Consider the following 26,053-nt stretch of genomic DNA (forward strand, 5'->3'; position numbering starts at 1 on the left):
CTATAGCTAAAAGTGCTTTAGAGAAACTTTCAATCCATTTCACTCCTTTTAGTTAAATGAAAAATAAAAATAAAACAAGGGAGAAATAAAGGTTTGCAATGCCTTTGTTCCCCTCTAATCAAGTCTAGCTCTCAGCAAGATACAGGAAAAGTCCCGGGTGGTGCATTCTATGGAGCTTACAGTAGTGCTATGATGTGTCAACTTGGATAGTCTAAACTATAGTTTGAGAGGGGAAAATTGCCCCTTGTATTCCTCTTGAGTTCTTATGGCCAGATGAATAATAAAATTGGCACATAAAGATTAGCAGGAGAAAAGGAAACAAATTTAATCCATGTACATTGAGGTTTTGTAGATGTAGAACTTAACAAATGGCAAAGCAGGCAGTTTTTATACATTTAGAGAAGGAAACTATAAATTTGTGAGGAATTGATAAGACAAATAAACTTAATTAATGAGGAATCTAAACAGAGTGTGGGCTTGAGGTAGTAAATTAGAAAAGGGACACCATTTCTTTATACAGGCTTCTTGGCCCCAACATCCTGTCTCTGGTGAGGAGGTTGTCATTTTGACATCAGAAACTTATTGTTTGCTCTCATGGAGGGAGAGAGGAGGGTTAAAGTGTATCTCTTTCCCTTTTTTTTTTTTTTTTTTGAGATCTGTCTTTATTATTTTTAATTTATTTATTTTAATTGGAGGCTAATTACTTTACAATATTGTGGTGGTTTTTGCCATACATAGACATGAATCAGCCATGGATGTACATGTGTCCTCCTATCCTGAGCCCCTCTCCCAACTCTCTTCCCACCCCATTGCTCTGGGTTGTCCCGGAGCACCAGCTTTGACTGCCCTGCTTCATGCATCAAACTTGCACTGGTCATCTATTTTACAAATGGTAATATACATGTTTCAGTGTTATTCTCTCATATCTTCCCACCCTTGCCTTCTCCCACATAGTCCAGAAGTCTGTTCTTACATTGTGTCTCTTGCTGTCTTGCATATAGGTTCATTGTTACCATCTTTCTAAATTCCATATATATTCATTAATATACTGTACTGGTGTTTCTCTTTCTGACTTATTTCACTCTATATAATAGGCTCCAGTTTCATCCACCTCATTAGAATTGACTCAAATGTGTTCTTTTCTATAACTGAGTAATATTCCATTGTGTATCAGTCAGTCAGTTCGTCACTCAGTCATGTCTGACTCTTTGAGACCCTATGAATCACAGCAGGCCAGGCCTCCCTGTCCATCACCAACTCCCGGAGTTCACACAAACTCACGTGCATCGAGTCGGTGATGTCATCCAGCCATCTCATCCTCTGTCGTCCCCTTTTCCTCCTGCCCCCAATCCCTCCCAGCAACAGGGTCTTTTCCAATGAGTCACGTTACCACAACTTCCTTATCCATTTGTCTCGATGGACACAGGTTACTTCCATGTCCTAGCTACTGTAAACAGTGCTTCAGTGAACTTTGGGTTACATGTGTCTCTTTCAATTCTGGTTTCCTCAGTGTGTGTGCCCAGCAGGAGATTGCTGGGTCATATGGCAGTTCTATTTCCAGTTTTTTAAGGAATCTCCACACTGTACTCATTCGAATAGTGGCTGTACTCGTTGCATTCCCACTAACTGTGTAAGAGAGCTCCCTTTTCTCCACATCCTCTCCAGCACTTGTTATTTGTAGACTTTTTGATGGCAGTCATTCTGACTGGCATGAGATGGTACCTTATTGTGGTTTTGATTTGCGTTTCTCTGATGATGATGTCAAGTATCTTTTCATGTGTTTGGTAGCCATCTCTATGTTTTCTTTGGAGAAATGTCTGTTTAGTTCCTCAGCCCTTTTTTTTTTTTTTTTTAATTTAATTGTTTATTTTTCTGGAATTGAGCTGTATAAGCTGCTTGTATATTTTGGAGATTAATTCTTTGTCAGTTGTTTCATTTGCTATTATTTTCTCCCATTCTGAAGGCTGCCTTGTTTATAGCTTCCTTCATTGTACAAAAGTTTTTAAGTTTAATTAGGTCCCATTAGTTTATTTGTGCTTTTATTTCCATTACTCTGAGAGGTGGGTCATTAAAGTTGAGAGAGTCAATTCCGAGGCAGGTTGATAAGAAGTCCAGGGTACCTGAGGAGGAGAAAGAGGTCTAGGTCTCTAAAGGAGACAGGAGTCTGGAATTCTCAAGGAGAAGGAAAGATCAAACTTTTTTTTCTACATACCTTAGTCTAGTAAGGATTATATAACAACAATGTATCCTACTTGAGGACACATTTGTCGGTCTTGAGAAACTTCTGACTAATCCTATTATCTTAAAATGTATACTATGGGATTGGGTCTGGTAAGATCTTTATATTATTAATTCTAATCCTGCCATCTTAAAATGTAAATTGTGGGAGGTCTAGTAAGATCTTTACAACCTTGAGACATTCTTTTGATTTAATAACCAGTTGAAAAAGTATGTAATTCCCTGTCCAAAGACTAGAGAGGGGGGCATTCTCTGTCCCTCTTCTGATGTCTACCTCAGAAGCATTCTATCCTTTTTCACTTTAATAAAACTGCTACACAAAAGCTCTTGAGTGATCAAGCCTGGTCTCTGGCCCCGAAGCTAAATCTTCGGAATCTTTGTGAATCTGACATTGTTCACCGTAAACTATCAAAGTGTATCTCTTTCACTGCTATATCTTAAGTAACTTGTTTTATTGAAATATAGTTGATTTACAATATTATATTAGATTCTGATGTGCAACATAGTAATTCAATATCTTCATAGATAAAGTCAATTTAAAGTTATTATAAAACATTGGATATATTCCCTGTGCTATACTATGTAATTTTATAATTATTATTTTATACAAAATGGTTTGTACATCTTAATCCCTTATCACTATTTTACCCCTCCTCCATTTTCTCTCCTCATTGGTAACCACTAGATTTTTCTCTATATTTGGGAGTTTCTTTCTGTTTTGCTAGTCATTCATGCCAGGCAATGGCACCCCACTCCAGTACTCTTGCCTGTAAAATCCCATGGAGAGAGGAGCCTGGTAGGCTGCAGTCCATGGGATCGCTAAGAGTCGGACACGACTGAGCAACTTCACTTTCACTTTTCACTTTCATGCATTGGAGAAGGAAATGGCAACCCACTCCAGTATTCTTGCCTGGAGAATCCCAGGGACGGGGGAGCCTGATGGGCTGCGGTCTATGGGGTCGCACAGAGTCGGACACGACTGAAGCGACTTAGCAGCAGCAGCAGCAGTCATTCATGATATTCATTCATGATAAGTGATAACATTGTATTTGCCTTTCTCTGATTTATTTCACTAAGCAAAGTACCCTCCAGGTCCATTGCACTAAAAAATTCAGAAACTTTACACGTTAAGGTGATATTTAAGATAATGAGTATTGTCAGGTCCCTTGCAACAATACAATACTATTTAGAAACAGACATAGAATTAGAGAAATAGAAAACTGAAACAAACACAAACTTTCTACCAATATAGGAAAAGTTTATCTTGGATCATTCACAGAAAAATTTTTTCTGCAGTTAGCAAACATGAACACATATGTGAAAATTATAAAGAGACCCATGTCATAAGAGTGGTGCTGTTAAACAGACATAGAAAGAGCTATCTTGGCTTTCCCCTTTCTAGTTTACAAATCAATGAAAGTGCAATCATATTTGCTCTTCATATAAGCTAACACATGCAACACATACTTCTTCATGGTTTCCACAGATCATCTGGAGACAACTGGATCTTGGATGGTTGGGCAAAGGTGTATACAATTGTCCTCAGTGTTCACTTACTCACAGGTACGTGATCAGGACTTGTAACCTATGAATGTCTTCTGCACAGGCATTTGGCCACTTTGACCTGTATATCCTTTGTCTTCATGCCATAAATGATGGGATTGAACATTGAGGGTATGAGAAGGTAGAGATTGGCAAGAAGAATGTGGGCATGAGGTGGGATATTGTGACCAAGGCGGTGGGTGAGAGAAGAGAAAAGTGCAGGCACATAAGTGATAAGGATGACAAAGAGGTGGGCTGAGCAGGTGTTAAGGGCTTTGTAGATGGCATCTTGAGAATTGAGACGTATCACGGCCTGCAAGATGAGACCATAAGAGAAGCCAATGAGCACTAAATCAAGCCCCACCACAAGAAGAATCACAAAGAGCCCATAGATCTGGTTAGGCCTGGTGTCATCACAGGCCAGTTTCACCACAGCCATGTGGTCACAGTAGGTATGAGGAATGACCTTGTGGCAGAAGGTCAACCTTTGCAGTAGAAGAGGCATGGGCAGGATAAGAATCACCCCCTTGGCTAAAGCCATCAGTCCCAGGCGTCCAACTAGGGAATGGCTCAGAACTGTGTTGTAGCGTAGTGGCTCACACACAGCCACAAATCGGTCAAAGGCCATTGCAACAAGTAGGGCTGATCGTACCACAGATGTTCCATGGATGAAAAACATCTGAGTGAAACAGGCATTGACAGCTATGTCCCGATCATTGAACCAGAAGAGGCAGAGGAGCTTAGGCAACAGAGCCAGAGTGGATATAAGGTCAGCCACCATCAGCAGAGCCAGGAGCAGGTACATTGGTGTGTGAAGTGTGGGCTCCCTGGCCAGCATGAAAAGGATGGCACCATTACTGATGAGGATAGCCAAAAACATGGAGAAGAAAGGAAGAGATAACCATAAGTGCTGTGCCTCTAAGCCAGGTATGCCCATCAAAGTGAAGGTCATAAAGTTGGAGCGGTTGAAGATAGCATAGTAGAAACTGGTGGTGGTTGATAAAGGAAGTTTTGACACTTCCCAATGAGACATGGCAGTGTGCCGTTTTTTTTATATCAGTTTGGCTTTCAGTGAGTCACTTGAGTTGGGGTTCAGAGAAAAATGGAAGAATACCCCTTTGGAAACATGGAGTTTTCAACATGGCTTCAGTTCTATCACAACATCATTTTCACACTCACTTCTTTATGGGCCTCAAACTTCTTTTCTGTATAAGGAATGTTGTGATGGACTTTAACTCTCACCTCTTCCAGTTCAGCAATTCTCTACATCAAAAATTTTGTCTGAAATTCTGAGTAAGAATAGGAGAAAAGATTTTCAACCTTGATTAAAAGATGGGAGAACATGATAGAAGAACTGTAATATTCTCATTGGGAAGTGTCCTACGGAGAGGAAATATGCTTACCCTTTATTGCAAGAGTGATGTGCTGTTGGGAGTCTCCGTGTTCCTTATGTGTTATCCTTCTTTCAGAAATCTAGTCTCTGGTTATGATCCTGTTTCTCCCCACTGGATTCCTCTGTTTCTCTTGGACAAAATGTCATAGATTGTCTAAATGAAGACAACATCAGCTTGCTCCTTTTGTAGGATAAACCCTTACAATTGGATTTTCTCTTTTTTTGTAATGCAAGTGCTTGCCTTGAGCTTTGATTGCCTAGGCATACACTTCAGACATGGCTATCTCATAAACACTTTGGCAGCCAGAGGACTAGATGAATGGGGAGGCCAGTTTCCTTTATTTTAGAGTTCTTGGTTATTTTTGATATCTGGCCATTTGGGTCCTTTGTTTTCCCTTTCCCCATACTTTAGATTTCTGCTCTTATGTTTTAAATTCACCAACAAACAGTGAGCCTACAAAATCCTAAGCCCACATGCTTGACTCCAATAAAAGAAGAACCCAAGACCTAGGTGCTCCTCATGACCTCACTGTGTGGTCCCAAGTTTGCTATGTAATTTCTAGCATTTCTTAGTAATGAACATTCTTCTCCTTCCCCACTTGCTGCAAAGTTTCCTGATGGCTATTGCTGAGGGCATCTTCCATTTATGCCAAGAACTACAAGGACAGGTCCAACTACCAGACTGGCTATCCATAGGTATTGTCAGGTACAAAACAATCTCCTACTCTCTCTCGCAAGCTATGTATTTATGCACTTGATAGACAGTCTTCTGTGTTTTTTCTTCTGATTTGTGCATCTTTCTTTCATTACAGTCAGCCCTCCTGTGTAGATTGAATTGCCTTTAATCATGAGTAATTTACTTCAAATTAGTCCACTGGGCTACTAATTATTCTTCAGACATATCATGAAGTACTTGAAGCATGATAAGTTTGTTCCTGCTTCAGGGTATTTGCCCTTACTGTTCAATTTCTCTGTGTACTTTCACATGACCCACTGCCTACCCTTATGTAGGTCTGCAAAAAAAAAAAAAAAATACTGGTTTATTAAACTTCTATTTTTATCACAATAACTGTATATCATCTTCTGAAGCAGCCATTTTTCTCTATTCCCTCTCCTGGCTTATTTTCATACTTCATAGAGTCAAAAGAATGGTTCCCAGTCTTGGTTGCATATTAGAAGAATCTGAAAAGTTTGTAGACTTCTGATTCCTAGGAAACTTAGGTATATTAAGGAATAGTGAGAAAATCAGTGTGACCTTGCTGTCACGTGAGTGGAGTTCTGGAAACAAGGTTAGAAGTGGGATCTATGACTGACAGTTCCTATTACCTAAAATGCTTTCCTAAAATTTACCTAAAATTTCTTTCTTTTTTTCTTGAAAACTCAAGAATTATCCTTGCCTCATTGTTACCTTCCCTTTCCTGCTGTTGCTCACATCATGGGGTGAGTTTAGTCGCTAAGTTGGGTCCTTGCAACCTCATGGATTCTAACCTGCCAGGCTTCTCTGTCCATAATATTTTCCAGGCAAGAATATTGGAGTGGGTTGCCATTTATTTCTTCAGGGGATCTTCCTGACCCAGGGATCAAGCTCTGGTCTCCTGCATTGCAGGCAGATTCTTTACCAACTGAGCTACCAGGGAAACCACATCATGCTTCTGCCTATATCTCTACCCTATTGCATAGTGCTTAAGCTAAGTTTCCTTTCCTTAAACAATTTCTCTACTTAAGTAATATTTATTAAGTACTCACTATGAGCCAAAACTATGGTTTTTCCAGTAGTTGTCTATGGGTGTGAGAGTTGAACAATAAAGAAGGCTGAACACTGAAGAAGTGATGCTTTCAAATTGTGGTACTGGAGAAGACTCTTGAAGGTCCCTTGGTCTTCAAGGAAATAAAAATAGTCAATCTTAAAGGAAATCAGTTCTGATTATTCATTGGTAGCATTGATGCTGAAGCTGAAGCTCCAAAACTTTGGCCACCTGATAAGAACAGCCGACTTATTGGAGAAGACCCTCATGCTGGGAAAGATTAATGGCAAAAGGAGAAGGGGCAACAGAGGATAAGATGGTTGGATGGCATCACCGACTCAATGGACATGACTTTGAGCAAACTCTGAGAGTTAATGAAGGCCAGGGAAGCCTGGTATGCTGCAGTTCATGGGGTCACAAAGAGTCAGACACAACTTACTGATTGTACGGTAACAATGAGCTGGGACTTATAAATCAGCCCTACATGCTCATATCTAAATACATTTCTGCATTATTTGAAAACCATCTGATTCTTGAAACTTTTATTCTGTTACCTCCTATATACCCTGTAAACCTGTATACTTTTCTGAAGTGAGGCACTGCTTTCAGATATCCGGAGTAGAGGTTGCTAAGTGACTAGCAGATGAATGGCCAGTTCAAAGTAGTGGGTGCTACAGATGGAAGGCACTTACAGAAAACAATCTGATTAAAAGAAAGGGATTTAGGAGTAGTTCTAATGATTTACATCAGAACTTACCTAGAAATGTTTTCCCATATTCTTACCAGTCTCTTTTCTTTTGATAACCTGAGCTTGTCATTCCAAAGTCACAACTTGAATCTGCCTATTTCATGTTTCATAGAACACTACTTTTCTTTTCCACTGAGTTGATCTTAGCCCCTGGGAAAGGGATCTCTGCCACCCTGGATCTCCTCCTGTTTCTTTTTCTTGGGGCACAACATATAGCATCCTTTCTACATGGACTAAGGCTCTGACACTATATAAGGGAAATTTTGGACTCTATGATTTCATCATCCAAGAACTTAGGGCACAGCCTGATTCTATAGAGATCAAAGAAAGAGGGAGGGTTAAAAAAACAAAAACAAACTATTTCATTAGAGTATCCCATTGGGCTGGATTCATTCAAAGAACAACATAACCTGAAAAGTAACTCTCAGGAGAAAAGGGATAATTTTGACCATTGCCAGTTTTTACGTAATGTTGGTTTTGTATGACTTAACCTCTATTTGGTGGATGCCTACAGATAGAGCTTTAGCTCTTTAATATAGACTTTTTTTGCTATTTCTTAAAAAAAATTTTATTTTTAATTGGAAGATAATTGCTTTACAGCGTTGTACTGGGTTCTGCAATACGTCAAAAGAATCAGTTATAGGTATCAACAAGACCAAGCTCACTCTGCTCACCACATAAGAGGCCAATGAATTGAATCAGAGATGAAATATTGAGGCAAGGAATACTACTTTTTCCTGAGCCAGCTGATTAATGTCTCCAAAAAACCATCTTATTGAGGTCTAGAAGTGCTGTTTCTTTACAATCAGAGACGAGAGGGAGGTGAGGAAACAAAGTAAAAACGCCATGAATCTTGCAAATATCTCCTAGAATGGCAAGCTTTAGGTAGGAGATGTGTTAATTTCTTCCTTCCTGACATCCACAGGTGGACAAAGTCCTGAACCAAGGCTCTTAAGCTTAACACAAGGCAGAGGGGCAGGATTCTCTGAGGCAAGTCATTATATATGATTACAATAACAAAAGCAAGTCAAAGAAACAGTTCCAACTTGGAGTCCGAATTGACTTTTCCTTGCAACAAGTATGCATACATATGTTCCCTCCCTTTCTACCTTCCCCCCACCTCCCCTTCCAACCCGCCTCTCTGGGTTGTCACTAGGATGAGCTCCCTGCGTCATACAGCAAATCCCCATTGGCTTTCTATTTTACATACGGTAATGTATATGTTTCAGTGCTACTCTCCCAATAGATTTTTGAATAAGGGCATGCTCCAGATGATAATAGTCTAACTCACATGGCCCTCGTACACAATAATGCTGCGGTGGCTCAGCGGTAAAAGAATCCATCTGCAGTGTAGGAGATGTGGCAGTGATCTCTGTGAGGCAGCAGTGAGTGGTGGCATGAAGCGAGATCTTAAATCCTTGTCCAGTTATTGAACCTGGGTCCACCTGGATGAGAACCAGGAATCCTGGCCACCAAACCAACAAGGGCTAGAAGCTAGAGGCTAATTTTCCCTGGATCTTTGCCCCGCCCCCCGAGAAAAATGCATTTTTCATAAAGACAGAAACTGTAAATGCTGGTACAAAGTTTATTATAAGAGACACAGCACAACCGCAAGTAGGAGAGCACACGGAGAAGCAGTTTGTTTAGGTGAGATAGAAGCAAGGCAGAGATGCATACCTGGAGAGAAAGGGTGTGGGTGTCCCCTCTAGTGAGGAAGAACATAGTAAAGAGGCAGTTAAGTCATTTATATTAAGGGAGGAAACAGACAGAACAGGCTCCATCTTGAAAGCAGGCTTCCATCTTGGGCCAGACTGTGGAATTTGAGCTATATGCCCAGTATCTATGGAAACAACATACCAACTGGAAAACCAGACCCCCCCACACTGCCCCCCTGCCCCGCCAAATGGAAGAGCCCCAGAGCTTGTACCTAGACTCTCTGTAGCCTAAAAAAATACCCTAATTATCTGTGTAACCGAATACAATCATAAATTCTATTACGCTTACTGGGGTATGACCACAGGCCTATTGATAACTCTCCATTGTTAACTACCTAGGCTTAAGGCATATGGATCACGGGTTAACTTTGATCATATCTTTCTTTTCCATGGGGCTTCCCAGGTGGCGCTAGTGGTAAGAGAACCCACCTGCCAATGCAGGAGATGTAAGAGACGTGGGTTCAATCCCTGGGTTGGGAAGATCCCCTGGAGGTGGGCATGGCAAACCACTCCAGTATTCTTGCCCGGAGATTCCCATGAACAGAGGAGCTTGGCAGACTACAGTCCATGGGATCACAAAAAGTTGGACATGACTTAGCACTGCACCATCCACTGTCATAGGCCTGGGTTGACTCCCACAGCATTCAGTGCTACTCCTATTTTTTTTTTCCTTTGTTCAGACTAGTTTCAGGGAATTTGGGGAGGTGGGTTTGGGCACGTACACTTATAGTATATAAGGTTTTCACAAAAACTGGTTGGGGTCCTTGGCTAAGAGGAGACTCTGCCTTGGGCCCACCAGGGAAATAAACTGCACTCCACTATCTGCATTGTCTTTCTGAGTGAGTTTGTTTTCTGGAATGAACGTGGCTACAACAATATAAGGCGATTCTTCTGACTTTGCCTTCCTTTCTAGCCAGTTATCTGGTTTCTTTTTCCGCTCCTGCCCTGCCCTGCCCTGGGACTCTCCCTTGGGGTATACATGCACCCCTCAGCCAAGATGGATCTCAAAGTGAAGGCTTCTGGAAGGAACAAGACTCATTATGGCCTGGCATTATGCCTTGGCTTTTGACTCCAAGGAGCCTTTCTGTGCATGTATAGTGTTCCCTTACCTTTTACTTACAAGAATCTGTGCCTCTCTTTGTCCTTGCCATGATTATTCCCTTGAGGTGTAAACAAGAGACAAAGACTAGCTATTTACCCTGTTTCTGTTGTTACTTTCATTCCCAAATGTGGAGCTGGTTGTAAATTCCTCAGCTGGAGCACACATATCTCTTATCTCAGGAAATGCAAAGAAGAGGCTGGCTGATGGTGAATTTTCAAACTGGAGCTAGTCTATCTCCTACCCAGCAGGAGCTGAAGGTTCCATCCCTGGACTGGGAAGAGCCCCTGGAGAAGGAAATGGCAACCACTTCAGTATTCCTGCCTAAGAAATCCCATGGACAGAGGAGCCTGGCAAGCTACAGTCCATGGGGTCACAAAGAGTCAGACGTGACTGAGCCACCAAACAGCTAATGGCAACAAAATTTGCCACTTTAAAATTCTAAAAACACAATACATAACAAGATCCTGGAAACAAATATATGTCTATCAATAGATGACTGCTGAAATAAATGTTGACAAATATCTACAGGAATGTTATAGAATCATGAAATGGAATAAAATAGGTCTACCTATGCTAATATGGAATGAATGCTAAGAGATATTATTAAATAAACAAATTTTAAAACATAGTAACATGTTATCATTTATGTTTTTCATCTGTAATGCTGTCAACAAGTTATCTCTTGTCTAATTTTTCCAATGCATATATTTTTTCCATAGAAGACATGTGAAGATACCTGTCTTATCTTTTTTCTTTCTTTTTTATTTTTTAAGTTATGAAAGTATGATAACACAGTTACAGAAGACTTGGAAAATACAGAACAAAGTTACATACAATGACACTTATCTTTTCTTAAAATGCATTTTTCTTTAGTTCATTTAGTAATTAGTTAAAATTAGAATATTCTACCAACAGATTTATAGTGGTTGCTGAGCTATAACATCCATCCAGATTTTCATGCCCTGATCCTAGTTTTCGAGATTCCAATTTATCTAAACAGCACAGTCTGGTTACATTATAGTGGACAAGAGTGTTGTGATGCTTTGTAGTATTAAAAATAAAAATAATATCTTTGGATTATTTAAATACAAAATTAATTGGTTTTATCATTAATATATTTAAGCAAAAGAAGACTCTTCAAATATAATGGGGTAAGGAGACGATTCAATTTGGAATAATTTTTATTTTTCACCTATCAGCCGTTACTGAAATTTTTTTCTGATGAAATTCCAGGTACATAGCTCATAAATCCATAGTGAAACTTCCCTGAAATAGGCCACTTCTAAAATAGCTCAGCAACAGTTCAACTGATGTTGACAGACCACAAAAATCTATCAAACTCTGATGTGGTTTTCTTCCATTGTGGTCAGTAGTATTTTGCATGACCTATGTGAATATTCCTCTTATTCTTCTGATATTAACTATTTGAATTAATATTTACTTATTCAGTTGTGGTCCTCTGCCCATTCTTGACAAAGAATCAAATTTGTAGCTTCTTCCATAGAGCTATAATACATAAACTCTGAAAACTTGCTAATAATTCCCAGAATTTTAATAGGACATCTCTTTGGATAGATCTTTATCAGCTCAGTTCATCTCAGTCACTCAGTTGTGTCTGACTCTTTGCGACCCCATGGACTGCAGCACACCAGGCTTCCCTGTCCATCACCAGCTCCAAGAGCTTGCTCAAACTCATGTCCATTGAGTCAGTGATGCCATACAACCATCTTATCCTGTCGTCCCCTTCTCCTCCTGCCTTCAATCTTTCCCAGCATCAAGGTCTTTTCCAATGAGTCAGTTCTTCACATCAGGTGGACAAAGTATTGGAGTTTCAGTTTCAGCAGCAGTTCCTCCAATGAATATTCTGGACTGATTTCCTTTAGGATGGACTGGTTGGAACTCCTTGCAGTCCAAGGGACTCTCAAGAGTCTTCTCCACCACCATAGTACAAAAGTATCAATTCTTCGGTGCTCAGCTTTCTTTATATAGTCCAGCTCTCACTTTCATACATGGCTACTGGAAAAGCCATAGCTTTGACTAGAGTGGCCTTTGTCGGCAAAGTAATGTCTCTGGTTTTCAACATGCTGTCTAGGTAGGTCATAGCTTTTCTACCAAGGAGCAAGCGTCTTTTAATTTCACGGCTGCAGTCACTATCTGCAGTGATTTGGGAGCCTAAAAAACAGTCTATGACTGTTTCCATTGTTTCCCCATCTATTTGCCATGAAGTGATGTGATCAAATGCCATGATCTTCATTTTTTGAATGTTGAATTTTAAGCCAGCTTTTTCACTCTCCTCTTTCACTTTCATCAAGAGGCCCTTTAGTTCCTCTTCAGTTTCTGCCATAAGGGTGGTATCATCTGCATATCTGAGGCTATTGGTATTTCTCCTGGCAATCTTGATCCCAGCTTGTGTTTCATCCAGTCCAGCATTCTGTGTGATGTACTCTGCATAGAAATTAAATAAGCAGGGTGACAATATACAGCCTTGATGTACTCCTTTCCCTATTTTGAACCAGTCTTGTTCCATGTCCAGTTCTAACTGTTGCTTCTTGAAATCTGCATACAGGTTTCTCAGGAGGCAGGTAAGGAGGTCTGGTATTCCCATCTGTTGAAGAATTTTCCACAGTTTGTTGTGATCCAAACAGTCAAAGGCTTTAACATAATTAATAAAGCAGAAGCAGAAGTTTTTCTGGAATTCTCTCGCTTTTTAGTTGTCAGTTCACTTACTATTGAAGCCTTGTTTGGAGAATTTTGAGCATTATTTTGCTAGTGTGTGAGATGAGTGCAATTGTGAGGTAGTTTGAACATTCTTTGGCATTGCCTTTTTTTGGGGATTGGAATGAAAACTGACCTTTTCCAGTCTTGTGGCCACTGCTGAATTTTCCAAATTAGCTGTCATATTGAGTGCAGTGCTTTCACAGCACCATCTTTTAGGATTTGAAAGAGCTCAACTGGAATTCCATCACCTTCTCTAGTTTCGTTCGTAGTGATGCTTCCTAAGGCCCACTTGACTTTGCATTCCAGGATGTCTGACTCTAGGTGAGTGATCACACCATCGTGGGTATATGGGTCATGAAGATCTTTTTTGAATAGTTCTTCTGTGTATTCTTGCCACCTGTTCTTAATATCTTCTGCTTCTGTTAGGTCCATACCATTTCTATCCTTTATTGTGCCTGTATTTGCAAAAAATCTTCCCTTGATGTCTCTTATTTTCTTGAAGAGATCTCTAGTCTTTCACATTCTATTGTTTTCCTCTATTTCTTTGCATTGATCACTGAAAGCTTTATAAATGTGAACAAATGAAGAAACAAAGAAAAATAAAGCAATGTTTGTCTGAAGCTGAAGTATTTATCACCTGAATAATAGGCCCTTAGTAAGTTGCACATATACAAAGTATCAGACTCCAAAATTTAGATCTAAATATACAGACCTATCTGCAGACATCATTGCCACAGAACTGAATATTGAAATGTTTTGATAGAGTTGTTAACAAAGAATGTGATGAGATACATGGCTAGATAAATACATATTTTTCTCTAAAGTTAAATAAAGTAAAGCTGAGAAGTTATGAATATGCTAGTTTATTCTCAGATGTGTTGGTTTATTAAAACAGCCACAGGGACTAACATTTTAAGAAAAGAACTTCTGAGCAGTATTATTTTAAGTAAAGGCATAGAAAACCTATCTAAAAATCTATGTTAAACTGACGATAGGTTTGTTTGGAAAAAGCACATTCAGTCACATGATATGAAATTTGATACCTCACAAGCAGAAATAAACTATTATTTTAAACTACAGAGTAAAACCAGTAAACTTAAAGCTTCTCTTGACACTATTGGATAGGAAGAAGAGAATGCCACCAAGCCTCCAACAAAGAAATCAGCTCTCTTGCATATACATGGGAGATTCTCAGGAGAGGCATGTGGAGTGGTATTTTTATTTTAACAAAATGGAGCATGAGCTGCAATTGGGAAATATTTCTCAATGGAGGAAAAAATACAAGAAGCACTTCAGGTAAAAGAATCCTGCAGCAGTGGAGGAAACATTGTCCTTCTCAATACAGGAAGTCTATGACTGGCAACCTGATAATACAAAGGGAAGGGGAACTATAGACATATTTGTCTTTAATTTTTATTTGAAGTAGGTCTGTTTTTGTCTCATGTATGGTAAAGAAGAATGAATTATACACAGGGAATTGTTGCTGACCAAAGAACCAAAGTAGAAAAGTCCAGGACTCGATGAAGCAAATGAAAACAAAGAAAAATGCTCCTTGGTCTTGTCAAGCGGCAGAAAAAGGAAATTCACGATTGGCAACAAAGAGAGAAATTTTAAAAATCCTGCTGCACATAAAAGTTCAAAGTTAAATAAATACGTAAGTCATACTTATGAAAAAAGGAATCATATCTAGATGCCTGTATCTATACTCTTACTTTAAATAGCAAAGTAATTACAGGTAGTAAATTATGCATAAAATCTATTTAAAAGACTTACTTCCAGGGACCAGTTTCATGTAAAAGGAGAAGGAAGACTTTTATACTTCATTGTGTATCTTATCACATTTGTTTGCTTTACAAAGTATATGTATTATTTTAACAACAAAAATAGAAAGAACAACAATAGTAAGTAGCACTATTTATTTCATTCTGTGTAAAAAAGAAGAGAGAAAGAAGTAAGAATTGAGAAGAAATATACACATCTATAGAAGCTCTTTTCTTTCTAGAAACACTTTTAAATATTTTAAGAATACTTTTTAGTTAGCTATAGTTATGGATGTTGAACCATGATAATGAGATAACTTTTTATTTGAAGTTGAAAAATTAAAATAATGAATCTATTGGATGAACTCAAGGTGTGAGCCCTTCTTAATCTCAAAGAAAGTTCACAGCTTATGGTGAGACTGCCTGAATGCTCACTTGCTCAGTTGTGTCCAACTCTTTGTGACCCCATAGACTGTAGCCCACCAGGTTGCTCTGTCATGGCGTTTTCCAGGAAAGAATACTGGGGGTGGGTTGCCATTTCCTATTCCAGGGGATCTTTCTGACCCAGGAATTGAAACTGCATCTCTGTGTCTCCTGCATTAGCAGGCAGATTCTTTACTGCTGTGCCACCTGGGAAGCCTGTGAGGCCTTGGTCATGTAGATTTTTACGTTAGACAGTTCTTGCATACCATCCACAGTCCTCTTGTATTCATTCAAACAGTGCTGCTGTGACCAGTTCCTAGCAGGTATAATCAGACAGTCAAGCTCAGGTCATGCCTAGTAATGTCTTGCCATGGGGCTTCCCCAAGTCCATGGATACCCCTAGCAAACAGCTCTGCTGTCGTGCATAAGTACCTGGAGTTAACACCTGTTGAGCAGGCCAGGAACCCTGTTTGAGCCATTGGGAGAAGTCCTTTCATCCCCTGGAGATGAAATACTCTGAGATGTATTTCAGAAGTCTCTTTAGATGGTTCTGGCAGGGCTGGACAATAGTCTCCACTAACAGTGTGCAACTGGACCAAAAATCTTATATTGGCTTTTCCTCTTTCTTGTTTCACTCTGTTTTACAAGGCCATATTTTGTGACTACATATCTAAATGAGCTGCCAATATGCAAGCTTTTGTCTCAGGCCTGTTTTCTGGGGAATCTAGATTTATATTCCCCAATGCTACAAAATCTTTTGCCCCAATACCTAAAACTCTAGTCAGGTGTTGCCTCCATGAAAATTTATTACAGGATACTTATTTATATATTTACTACTATATAATTATTTTCTAACTGTTTATATTTTGGGAGCCTGAGACTCTTACTAGGCATATTTGCTGTTTAGTTGCTCAACTGTGTCTGACTTGGTGACTCCATGGCCTGTAGCCCACCAGAACCCTCTGTCCATGGGATTCTCCAGGCAAGAATACTGGAGTGGGTTGCCATTTCCTCCTCCAGCGGATCTTCCCATACCAGGGACTGAAGCTGCATCTCTTGCATTGCAGGCCGATTCTTTACCTTAACTTCTCCATAAAATGGAGATGATAGAAGGGTAGTCAACTCTGTATTAACTCAAATCCGAATACCTAGCAGACAGAAAGTGATTTAAACCTGACCATGATACGAAACATTTGAACATTTTTCTAGCTTTGCATGGCTAGAAACAATTCTATAGACATGAGAAAAATAATAGTTTATATCTATGTCATATACTATCTTGTTAGCAAGTCTACAGGAGATGAATCAAGCTGATCTTACAGTAGAAACAATAAAACACTTTTAAATAAGAAAACAGGCCAAGAGAAAAAACACAGATGGAGTCAGACTTGCTTCTTTTTCTGAGTTTCTCAGCTCTCTCTGTTTTCTCAGAATCATCTGCTGCTGACAGCTTTCCTGCCACAATTTTCCCAATATGCATTTTATTCCCAAGTTAATAAATATTTTGCTCGTAATTTCAGTACAAATAGACTTCTTATTTTTATAAAATAACCAGTCATAAAGCAAAAGGAAGAAAATAAATATGAGAGATAGGCAATATTTTATTATGCAGACTCATTAAATTTAACTCATTAAATCAGACAGAGATCTCAGCAAAATTAAGTTTTGTGCTACCACAGCCCCTCCAGCTAATGAGTGCTTCAAGTTCCTTCACAAACTGCTACTTATGTGTCAATCAAATGTTTAATCATAAAATATTATGCTGAGTAATTTGTGCATGTGTGTGTGTAATCTTCAAGTTTGTGGTGTCAGATAGGCAATACTCTGTACCTCAACCATTTTTTCCCCTGTAAGCTTTCCTTCATCTCTAGTTCTCCATTTGTAGAAGAAATATTTCCTAGTAAGCCTCATTTTTTTTTTCCTCCTGAAGGTTGTGCCCATTATTTCAAGCTTTGAAATATTCCATCTTTCACAGCCCTTGTTAATGAATTGTTCAATATACTGGATTGAACAATATAATGAATTGTTCAAAGAACAATATATATAATTGTTTAATAAATAATTTATTAGTATTTATTATAGCTGGTATCACTCTCGAGGAGTATCATTTATTTCCCTCTAGATTAGTGTTTTAAGAGTCTCCTTTTAGGGAATTCCCTGGTGATCCATTGGTTAGGGGTCTGTGCATCCACTGCAGAGGGCATGGGCTCAATCTTTAGTCAGAAAACTAAGATCCCACATGCTGCGAGGCATGGCCAAAAAAAAAAAAAAAAGTCTCCTCTAAATGGTAGCTATGTGGCTTCAAGGGTGTCTTTTCACTGAGCTCTGTCTTTAAATATTACTTCTACAATATAATGACCAACCCTAGAATTTTGGGACTTTACCCTTCATACATCTTGAAAGATTTGCACTATATCCTAAATCATTGTCTGAAAGTGATAAATAATATCCTCTGAGCTTTATGAATTCCTAAGTTTGGGCACAAGATCTGAGCTCCACAAACTGTCCAAGAACTTGCCCATGACATTTCTGTGTTCCCAGAGAAACTGCCTTTCAGAGGTCTATAGCCAATGACTTCCAGTGTACAACTGACTTATAACTACAGGCAATAACAAAACATTCTCAGAATTTTCTCAGTAAGAGATTCTTAAGAAACACTGGAATTAGTAGAGACAAGCAGGAGAGTTGACAACAAGAATTTTTAAAAATGTGAAATTAGTTTAAAGGCATATCCACCTTTTAAGCTTAGGAGCTTCCCATTTCTCCTTTTCCACTGGAATTTCTCTAGGAATTGGGGATTATGTTTCTTGTCCATATTGCCCCTAGTTCTACAAAGAAGCAAGTCCTGTAAACCAAACATAAGTCTCTTGCAGCAGGTATAATAAATTAGTGTACTTTCCCTGACCTACTCACTCATCCTCAAATAATCGTAACCTTTTCCCCCACAACTTGACCAGCCTTGGCAAAGTGGTTGTTTTTGTTTTAGTCACTAAGTCATGTCTGACTCTTTGTGACCGTATGGACTGCAGCATACCAGGCTCCTCTGTCCATGGGATTTACCAAGCAAGAAAACTGGAGTGGGTTGCCATTTCCTTCTCCTGGAAAAGTGGTAGACAAGTTCTACCACTATTCTCTTCTACCAATATTCTCTTCATTTGGAAACATTCCACCTCATTTTACATGCATTCAGTGTGTGTTGTTCAAAGTTCTTTTATGTCCATTGTCACATTCAGTTTTCCCAATTACCACGTCAGATGAAGAGAATATATTATTTTTTCATTTAATGTGAGATTGTAGCCTTGCTTTGGAAATAGTGAGAGTAAGTTCTCCTGTGTCTTAGACTCTCAATTTAAGAATTTTGGCAGATAATTTGTAATATGATGTATTTCTTCCATGAGCTAATTCCTCAAGGAACTTCATTTATGTTGAAATTTTTTATTTTCTTTCAACCAGCAGTGCCAGATAATCAGACAGGTTTCTGACCATAGGTAATATCTATGGGCTCCTTTCTCCAGCACCCATATTTTGTCAATTTGTCCCGAAACTCTTTGGTTTTCACTGCATAAATAATAGGGTTGAGCATTGGAGGTACAAGGAAGTAGAGGCTGCCAAGAATGGTGTGCACATGAGGTGGAATGCCATGGCCAAAACGGTGAGCAAGAAAAGAGAAAAGTGGAGGGGTGTAATAGAGAAGCATGACACAGATGTGTGTGGTGCAGGTATTTACTGCTTTTTGGTGGGCTTCCTTAGAAGAGAGCCGCATTACAGCCCGGATGATCACCACATAAGATGAGGCAATAGCTGAGATGTCTACCCCAGCAACCAACAAGGCCACCACCAGACCATATACCCTGTTGACCGTGGTGTCCACACACACCATCTTCACCACAGCCATGTGCTCACAGTACGTGGTGGGGATGACATGCCTGGCATGAAAGGGCATCTTCTGGAGGAGGATGGGCATGGGGAGAATGAGCAGGACAGCCCGCACTAAACTCACGAGGCCGATGAGCCCAATGCGGCTGTTGGAAAGGATGGTGGCATAGCGCAGGGGTTCACAAATGGCCACATAGCGGTCAAAGGCCATGGACATGAGGATGGCAGACTGCAAGGCAGAGATGGAGTGGAGGAAGAACAGCTGGACCAGGCAGCCCTTGAAGCTGATGTCACTCTGGTCAAACCAGAAGATGCACAACACCTTGGGGATGGTGGTTGTGGACATGCCCAGGTCCGTGAGGGCCAGCATGCCAAGCAGCAGGAACATGGGCTTATGCAGGGAGTGCTCTGTGGAGATGGTGAAGAGGATGGTGCAGTTCCCCAGGATGGTGACAAAGTACATGGACGAGAAAGGAATAGAGATCCACTTGTGTTTGTCCTCCATCCCAGGAATGCCTTGGAGAAGGAAGAAAGAGGGGTGGCCCTGGGAGGCATTGCAGTCAGTCATGCTGGCCCCCTGGTGGAGCACCTGAAAAGAGCAATTCAGAAACAACCTTGCCTGGATTTTAAAAAGAATCAAGATTTGCAAAGTAGAAATAAAAGTTGGAATATTAAGATACACAAAAATAATTGGGGAGGCTGGATGGAGGCAATCAAAAGGTACAAAGTTTCTGTTATAATTAGTACCAGGGATGTAATGTGCAGTATGATAAATATGTATGACAGTTAAGAGTAAATCCTAAGAGTTCTTATCAAAAGGAAAAATATTTTTTCTATGTCTTTATTTTTTTTAATTTATTTTATTTTTAAACTTCATATAATTGTATTAGTTTTGTCAAATAAATTTTGTTTATACATGAGATGAGAGATGTTCACAAACCTTAGTGTGATAATCATTTCATGAGGTATATAAGTTAAATTATGCTGTATTCTTTAAACTTATACAGGTGCTGTATATCAAATATATCTCAATAAAACTGAAAAAAAGAGAATATCTTCAAAACTACCACAGACTGTTTGACTTCCATTTGATCAGAATTGTAGGTTTCCACAGTGTTTTCCAAAGTTGAACACCGAAGATTCAGCACAGTTTGGATTTTCCTGCAAGCCCGCATGTGTCCATCTGGCAAGAAATTTAGACTGTTATGGTTGAATATATCCTATGAAGCACTGACTCCCCTGTTTTCTAGACTATATTTAGATAAGCTATAATTTGTAATAACACCTTGGTATGTTAATACTGCTATTGACTTCATGCTCCTGATTCCCCTCTATGTTGCAGTCTAAAAGAACAACCTGGGACTCCAATTAAAAATAATAATAAATGAGAAAAAAGGTGGATTTAAAGTAGCATAAAAAATAATTCTGATATCATGATATATATAATCAATATAATACAGTAGCACATTGTAGTATTAGAGTAGTAATAATGTGGCATAAAATTACTATCTAAGAGAATATGTTTTATCATAGCTATTTTATTAAGGACAGATTGATTCATTGTTTATTACCAGAGGATGCTAAATTTTAAGAATATATTGCATCTATTTTTAATGTATTTTCACTTAAAGACTAGAAGTTAAAATATGTGAAACAAAAATAAATTCAATGAGAAATTAATAAAATATTACATAGCCTTCTCAGCAATAAGATCAAATAGGTCAACAAAAGTTTTTTAAAAATAATAAAACTTAGGTTTATAATATAATTTTCTATTCAAGAATGTAAATATATACATTTATGATGTTATATATACAGTGTAATATTATTCAACCATAAAAAACTTGCCATTTGGGACAATGTGGATAGATTTAGAGGGGTTTTTGCTAAGTGAAATAAGTCGGACAGGGAAAGAAAACTACATTTTTTTTTCACTTTTATTTGGAATATATTTGTATATTTTCACTCATATGAGGAATCTAAAAAATAAAAAAATAGCAAGAAATAGACTCAAAGATACAGAGAACAAACTGTTGCCAGAGGGGAGGGTGGACGAATGGGTGAAAAAGGTGAAGGGAACTAAAAGGTACAAATTACCTGTTATAAATAAATAAGTCACAAGGATGTAATGCCTAGAACAGGGAATATAATCAATAATATTATAATAAACTTTATGTTTGTAATCTACAAAAAATTGGATAACTAGACTATAACCTGAAGCTAATACAATATTGTAAGTCAACTATACTTTAATTAAAAAAAAAAGTATTGTAAAAAAGTAAAAAAGGGATGGAAAAGAAAACTTATGGTGCAGATAAGGAATATATACATTTATCAATGAGGAAAATTTTTTGAGAACATGTATCACTTTCACACAGTAAAGCAATCCACAATTATTTAAAAAATACAGATTTACTGTTCATATGGGACTCAAGGGGACCCTAGTGACTAGAAATGTATAATAATGAATAAGAATGAAACAAGGGATGAGATTTTGATCAACTGAAGCTCAGAGATGAGGCCACCAGAATGTGAATATAAAGCCCTTACTCACCTAGAGCCACTTACCTGAATGTAAGGCAACGAGAGTGGAAAACTAGTCCCACACACTGTCTTCAAATATGGACATGTGAATGTGTACACATGTATGTAGGCATATCAGTAAACATCCATTTGCCTCTTGGAGAGCACATTCATCATCTTACATTTCTCCACTCCTCACCTTCAGGCTTTCTTCATGATGTGGCTCTTTAAGTAACCTAAGTAAAGGCCCCCATAATGCCCAGAATTAGCTCTTTTTTTTTACTCCCTGATTCCCCAAACGTACTCACTATGCATCACTACTATTATGTGTAACATTGACTCTGGAGGTTGCCCTGTGCTCCCGGTAGATAAAGCTGGTTGACTTTAGGGATTCTGGGAAACTTCCAGGGTTTTGCAGTCCTGGAGGAGCCTGAGAGACAGGATGTGAAGCTAAAACTTAATCTAGAACTAGATTAGGGCTTTGCAGTTTTGGTATCCCAGTGGCCCTCATTCCCATACATGTGTAGGTAGGAGAGCCAGGAAAGCTTTACTCCATGGCTGGAGTAGTCATGCTCATAAATGCAAAAGAGGTAAACCCCTGTTGTTGATATCCTGAATTTCGCTCTAACCTATTTGCAGGTCAAGGGCTTTTCCATGGACACTCCTCAGGTCACTTTCTGCAACTCACATTTCCCCGAGCCCTTATAGTCTCTCATGTTATTAGAGTCCCAACTTTCTGCAGTGGAAGCTGTGTGGTTGTGTCTCTAAGCAGATACATCTTTGCTGGCCTGTTTATATGCTCTCAAGCACTGGATCCAGATTTGGCCAATGTTTCTTTTCTCAAGAGACCAGAGGAAGCAAAGTATTAAAGTTCATCAAAAAGTATGCCGCCAAGTCCATCGCAAAATGCACAACGCAGAACAAAACTATCACAAAATTTCGCAAAGACTAAACAGAAATAGGACTCAGAGAGCTGGATTCTAAATCCTGATGTAGTGCAAGTTCTTCCTGCAGACAGGCTCTGTAGGGCAACTTTGTTCAGAGTCAGTGTCAATAAGAGTGAAACAGTGGCAGAGGACTATGAGTGCCAAAATAAAGGTGCTGGGTCAATCAATATATTAACAGAAAGAGTACATCAATATAAACATAGATGCACCTGCTCATAGACACATCCACACAGATTCCCCTGCAGAAGCTGTGGCTCTTCAGTACACTTCAGTTCAGTCACTCAGTCATGTCCAACTCTTTGCAACCCTGTGGACTACAGCATCCCAAGCCTCCCTGTCCATCACCAACTCCTGGAATTTACTCAAACTCATGTCCATTGAGTCGGCAATGCCATCCAACCACCTAATCACCTGTCATCACCTTCTCCTTGCATCTTCAATCTTTCCCAGCATTAGGATCTTTTCCAATGAGTCAGTTCTTTGCATGAGGTGGCCAAAGTATTGGAGTTTCAGCTTTAGCATCAGTCCTTCCAATGAATATTCAGGACTGATTTCCTTTAGGATGGACTGGTTGGATCTCCTTGCAATCCAAGGAACTCTCAAGAGCCTTCTCCAACACCACAGTTCAAAAGCATCAATTCTTCGGCACTCAGCTTTCTTTATAATCAACTCTCATATCCATACGTGACTACTGGAAAAACCATAGCTTTGACTAGAAGGGACATTTGTTGGCAAAGCAATATCTCTGCATTTTAATATGCCATTTAGGTTGGTCATAATTTTTCTGCTGATGAGCAAGCGTCTTATAATACAATGGCTGCAGTCACCACCATCTGCAGTGATTTTGGAGCCCCCCAAAATAAAATCTGTCACTGTTTCCAATCTATTTCCCATGAAGTGATGGGACCAGATGCCATTATCCTTGTTTTCTGAATGTTGGGTTTTAACCCAACTTTTCCACTCTCCTCCTTCACTTTCATCAAAAGGCTTTTTAGTTCTTTGCTTTGTGCCATAAGGGTGGTGTCATCTGCATATCTGAGGTTATTGCTATTTCTCTCAGCAATCTTGACTCCAGCTTGTGCTTCATCCAGTCCAGCATTTCTCATGATGTACTTTGCATCTAAGTTAAATAAGCAGGGTGACAAGATACAGCCTTGATGTACTCCTTTCCCTATTTGGAACCAGTCTGTTGTTCCATGTCCAGTTCTAACTGTTGCTTCCTGATCTGCATACAGATTTCTCAGGAGGCAGGTCAGGTGGTCTGTTATTCCCATCTCTTGAAGAATTTTCCAGTTTGTTGTGATCCACATAGTCAAAAATTTTGGCATAGTCAATAAAGCATCAGTAGATGTTTTTCTGGAACCTTCCTCCTTTTTCGAGAGTTCATTGCCATGATCCAACAGATGTTGGCAATTTAATCTCTGGTTCCTCTGCCTTTTCTAAATCCTGCTTGAACATCTGGAAGTTCATAGTTGACATAATGTTGAAGCATGGATTGGAGAATTTTGAGCACTATTTTACTAGTGTGTGAGATGAGTGTAATTGTGTGGTAGTTTGAGCATTCTTTGACATTGCCGTTCTTTGGAATTGGAATGAAAAACTGACCTTTGCCAGTCCTGTGGCTGCTGCTGAGTTTTCTAAATTTCCTGGCATATTGAGTGCAACATTTTCACAGCATCATTTTTTAGAATTTTAAATAGCTCAACTGAAATTCACAGTATCATCTTTTAGAATTTTAAATAGCTCAACTGGAATTCCATCACCTCCGCTAGCTTTGTTCATAGTGATGCTTTCTAAGGCCCACTTGAATTCACATTCCAGGATGTCTGGCTCTAAGTGAGTGATCACACCATTGTGATTATCTGGGTCATAAAGATTATTTTTGGATAGTTCTTCTGAGTATTTTTGTTACCTCTTCTTAATATCTTCTGCTTCTGTTAGGTCCATACCATTTTTGTCCTTTATTGAGCCCATCTTTGCATGAAATGTTCCCTTGGTATCTCTAATTTTCTTGAAGAGATCTCTAGTCTTTCCCATTCTATTGCTTTCCTCTGTGTCTTTGTACTGATCACTGAGGAAGGGTTTCTTATCTCTCCTTGCTATTCTTTGGAACTCTGCATTCAAATGGATGTAACTTCTTTTTCTTTTTTGCTTTTCCCTTCTCTTCTTTTCACAACTATTTGTAAGGCCTCCTCAGACAGCCATTTTGCTTTTTTGCATTTCTTTTTCTTGGGCATGGTCTTGACCCCGTCTCCTGTACAATGTCACGAACCTCCGTCCATAGTTCATTAGGCACTCTGTCTATCAGATCTAGTCCCTTAAATCTATTTCTCACTTCCACTGTATAATTGTAAGGGATTTTATTTAGGTCATACCTGAATGGTCTAGTGTTTTCCCTACTTTTTTCAATTTAGTTCTGAATTTGGTAAGAAGGAGTTCATGATCTGAGCCACAGTCAGCTCCCAGTCTTGTTTTTGCTGACTGTATAGAGCCTCTTCATTTTTGGCTGCAAAGAATATAATCAATCTGATTTCAGTATTAAACACCTGGTGATGTCCATGTATAGAGTCTTCTCTTCTGTTATTGGAAGAGGGTGTTTGCTATGACCAGTGCATTCTCTTGGCAAAACTCTATTAGCCTTTGCCCTGCTTCATTCTGTACTCCATGGCCAAATTTGCCTGTTACTCCAGGTGTTTCTTGACTTCCTACTTTTGCATTCCAGTCCTCTGTAATGAAAAGGACATCTTTTTTGGGTGTTAGTTCTAGAAGGTCTTGTAGGTCTTCATAGAATCATTCAGCTTCTTCAGCTTTACTGGTCGGGGCATAGACTTGGATTACTGTGATATTGAATGGTTTGTCTTGGAAAGGAACAGAGATCACTCTGTTGTTTCTGAGATTGTGCCCAAGTCCTTCATTTCAGACTCATGTGTTGACTCTGATGGCTACTTTATTTCTTCTAAGGGATTCTTGCCCACAGTAGTAGATATAATGGTCATATGAGATAAATTCACCCATTCCAGTCCATTTTAGTTCGCTGATTCCTAAAATGTTCATTTTCACTCTTGCCATCTCCTGTTTGACCACTTCCAATTTGCTTTGATTCATGGACCTGACATTCCAGGTTCCCATGCAATATTGCTCTTAGAGAATTGGAACTTGCTTCCATCACCTGTCACATCCACAACTGGGTGTTGTTTTTGCTTTGGCTCTGTCTCTTCATTCTTTCTTGGATTAAATCTCCACTGATCTCCAGTAGCATACTGGGTGCCTACTGACCTGGCAAGTTCATCTTTCGGTGTCCTATCCTTTTGCCTTTTCACACT

General features: G+C 39.2%; 2 protein-coding genes across 2 annotated transcripts; both read right to left on the reverse strand.

The window, feature by feature from the left end:
* Nucleotides 1-3,823: 3,823 nt before the first annotated feature.
* OR52AC1 (olfactory receptor family 52 subfamily AC member 1) lies at nucleotides 3,824-4,813 on the reverse strand. Its single transcript, NM_001390531.1, has one exon. The coding sequence runs from the start codon at nucleotides 4,811-4,813 to the stop codon at nucleotides 3,824-3,826; it is 990 nt and encodes a 329-aa protein (NP_001377460.1).
* Nucleotides 4,814-18,850: 14,037 nt separating this feature from the next.
* OR52U1D (olfactory receptor family 52 subfamily U member 1D) lies at nucleotides 18,851-19,828 on the reverse strand. Its single transcript, NM_001390532.1, has one exon. The coding sequence runs from the start codon at nucleotides 19,826-19,828 to the stop codon at nucleotides 18,851-18,853; it is 978 nt and encodes a 325-aa protein (NP_001377461.1).
* Nucleotides 19,829-26,053: the final 6,225 nt, after the last annotated feature.

Source organism: Bos taurus, chromosome 15, assembly GCF_002263795.3.
Source record: "Bos taurus isolate L1 Dominette 01449 registration number 42190680 breed Hereford chromosome 15, ARS-UCD2.0, whole genome shotgun sequence".
Classification (NCBI taxonomy): domain Eukaryota; kingdom Metazoa; phylum Chordata; class Mammalia; order Artiodactyla; family Bovidae; genus Bos; species Bos taurus.

Coding starts and splice junctions, on each gene's coding strand:
- OR52AC1 (NM_001390531.1), bottom strand. CDS start 4,813: ATGTCTCATTGGGAAGTGTCAAAACTTCCTTTATCAACCACCACCAGT.
- OR52U1D (NM_001390532.1), bottom strand. CDS start 19,828: ATGACTGACTGCAATGCCTCCCAGGGCCACCCCTCTTTCTTCCTTCTC.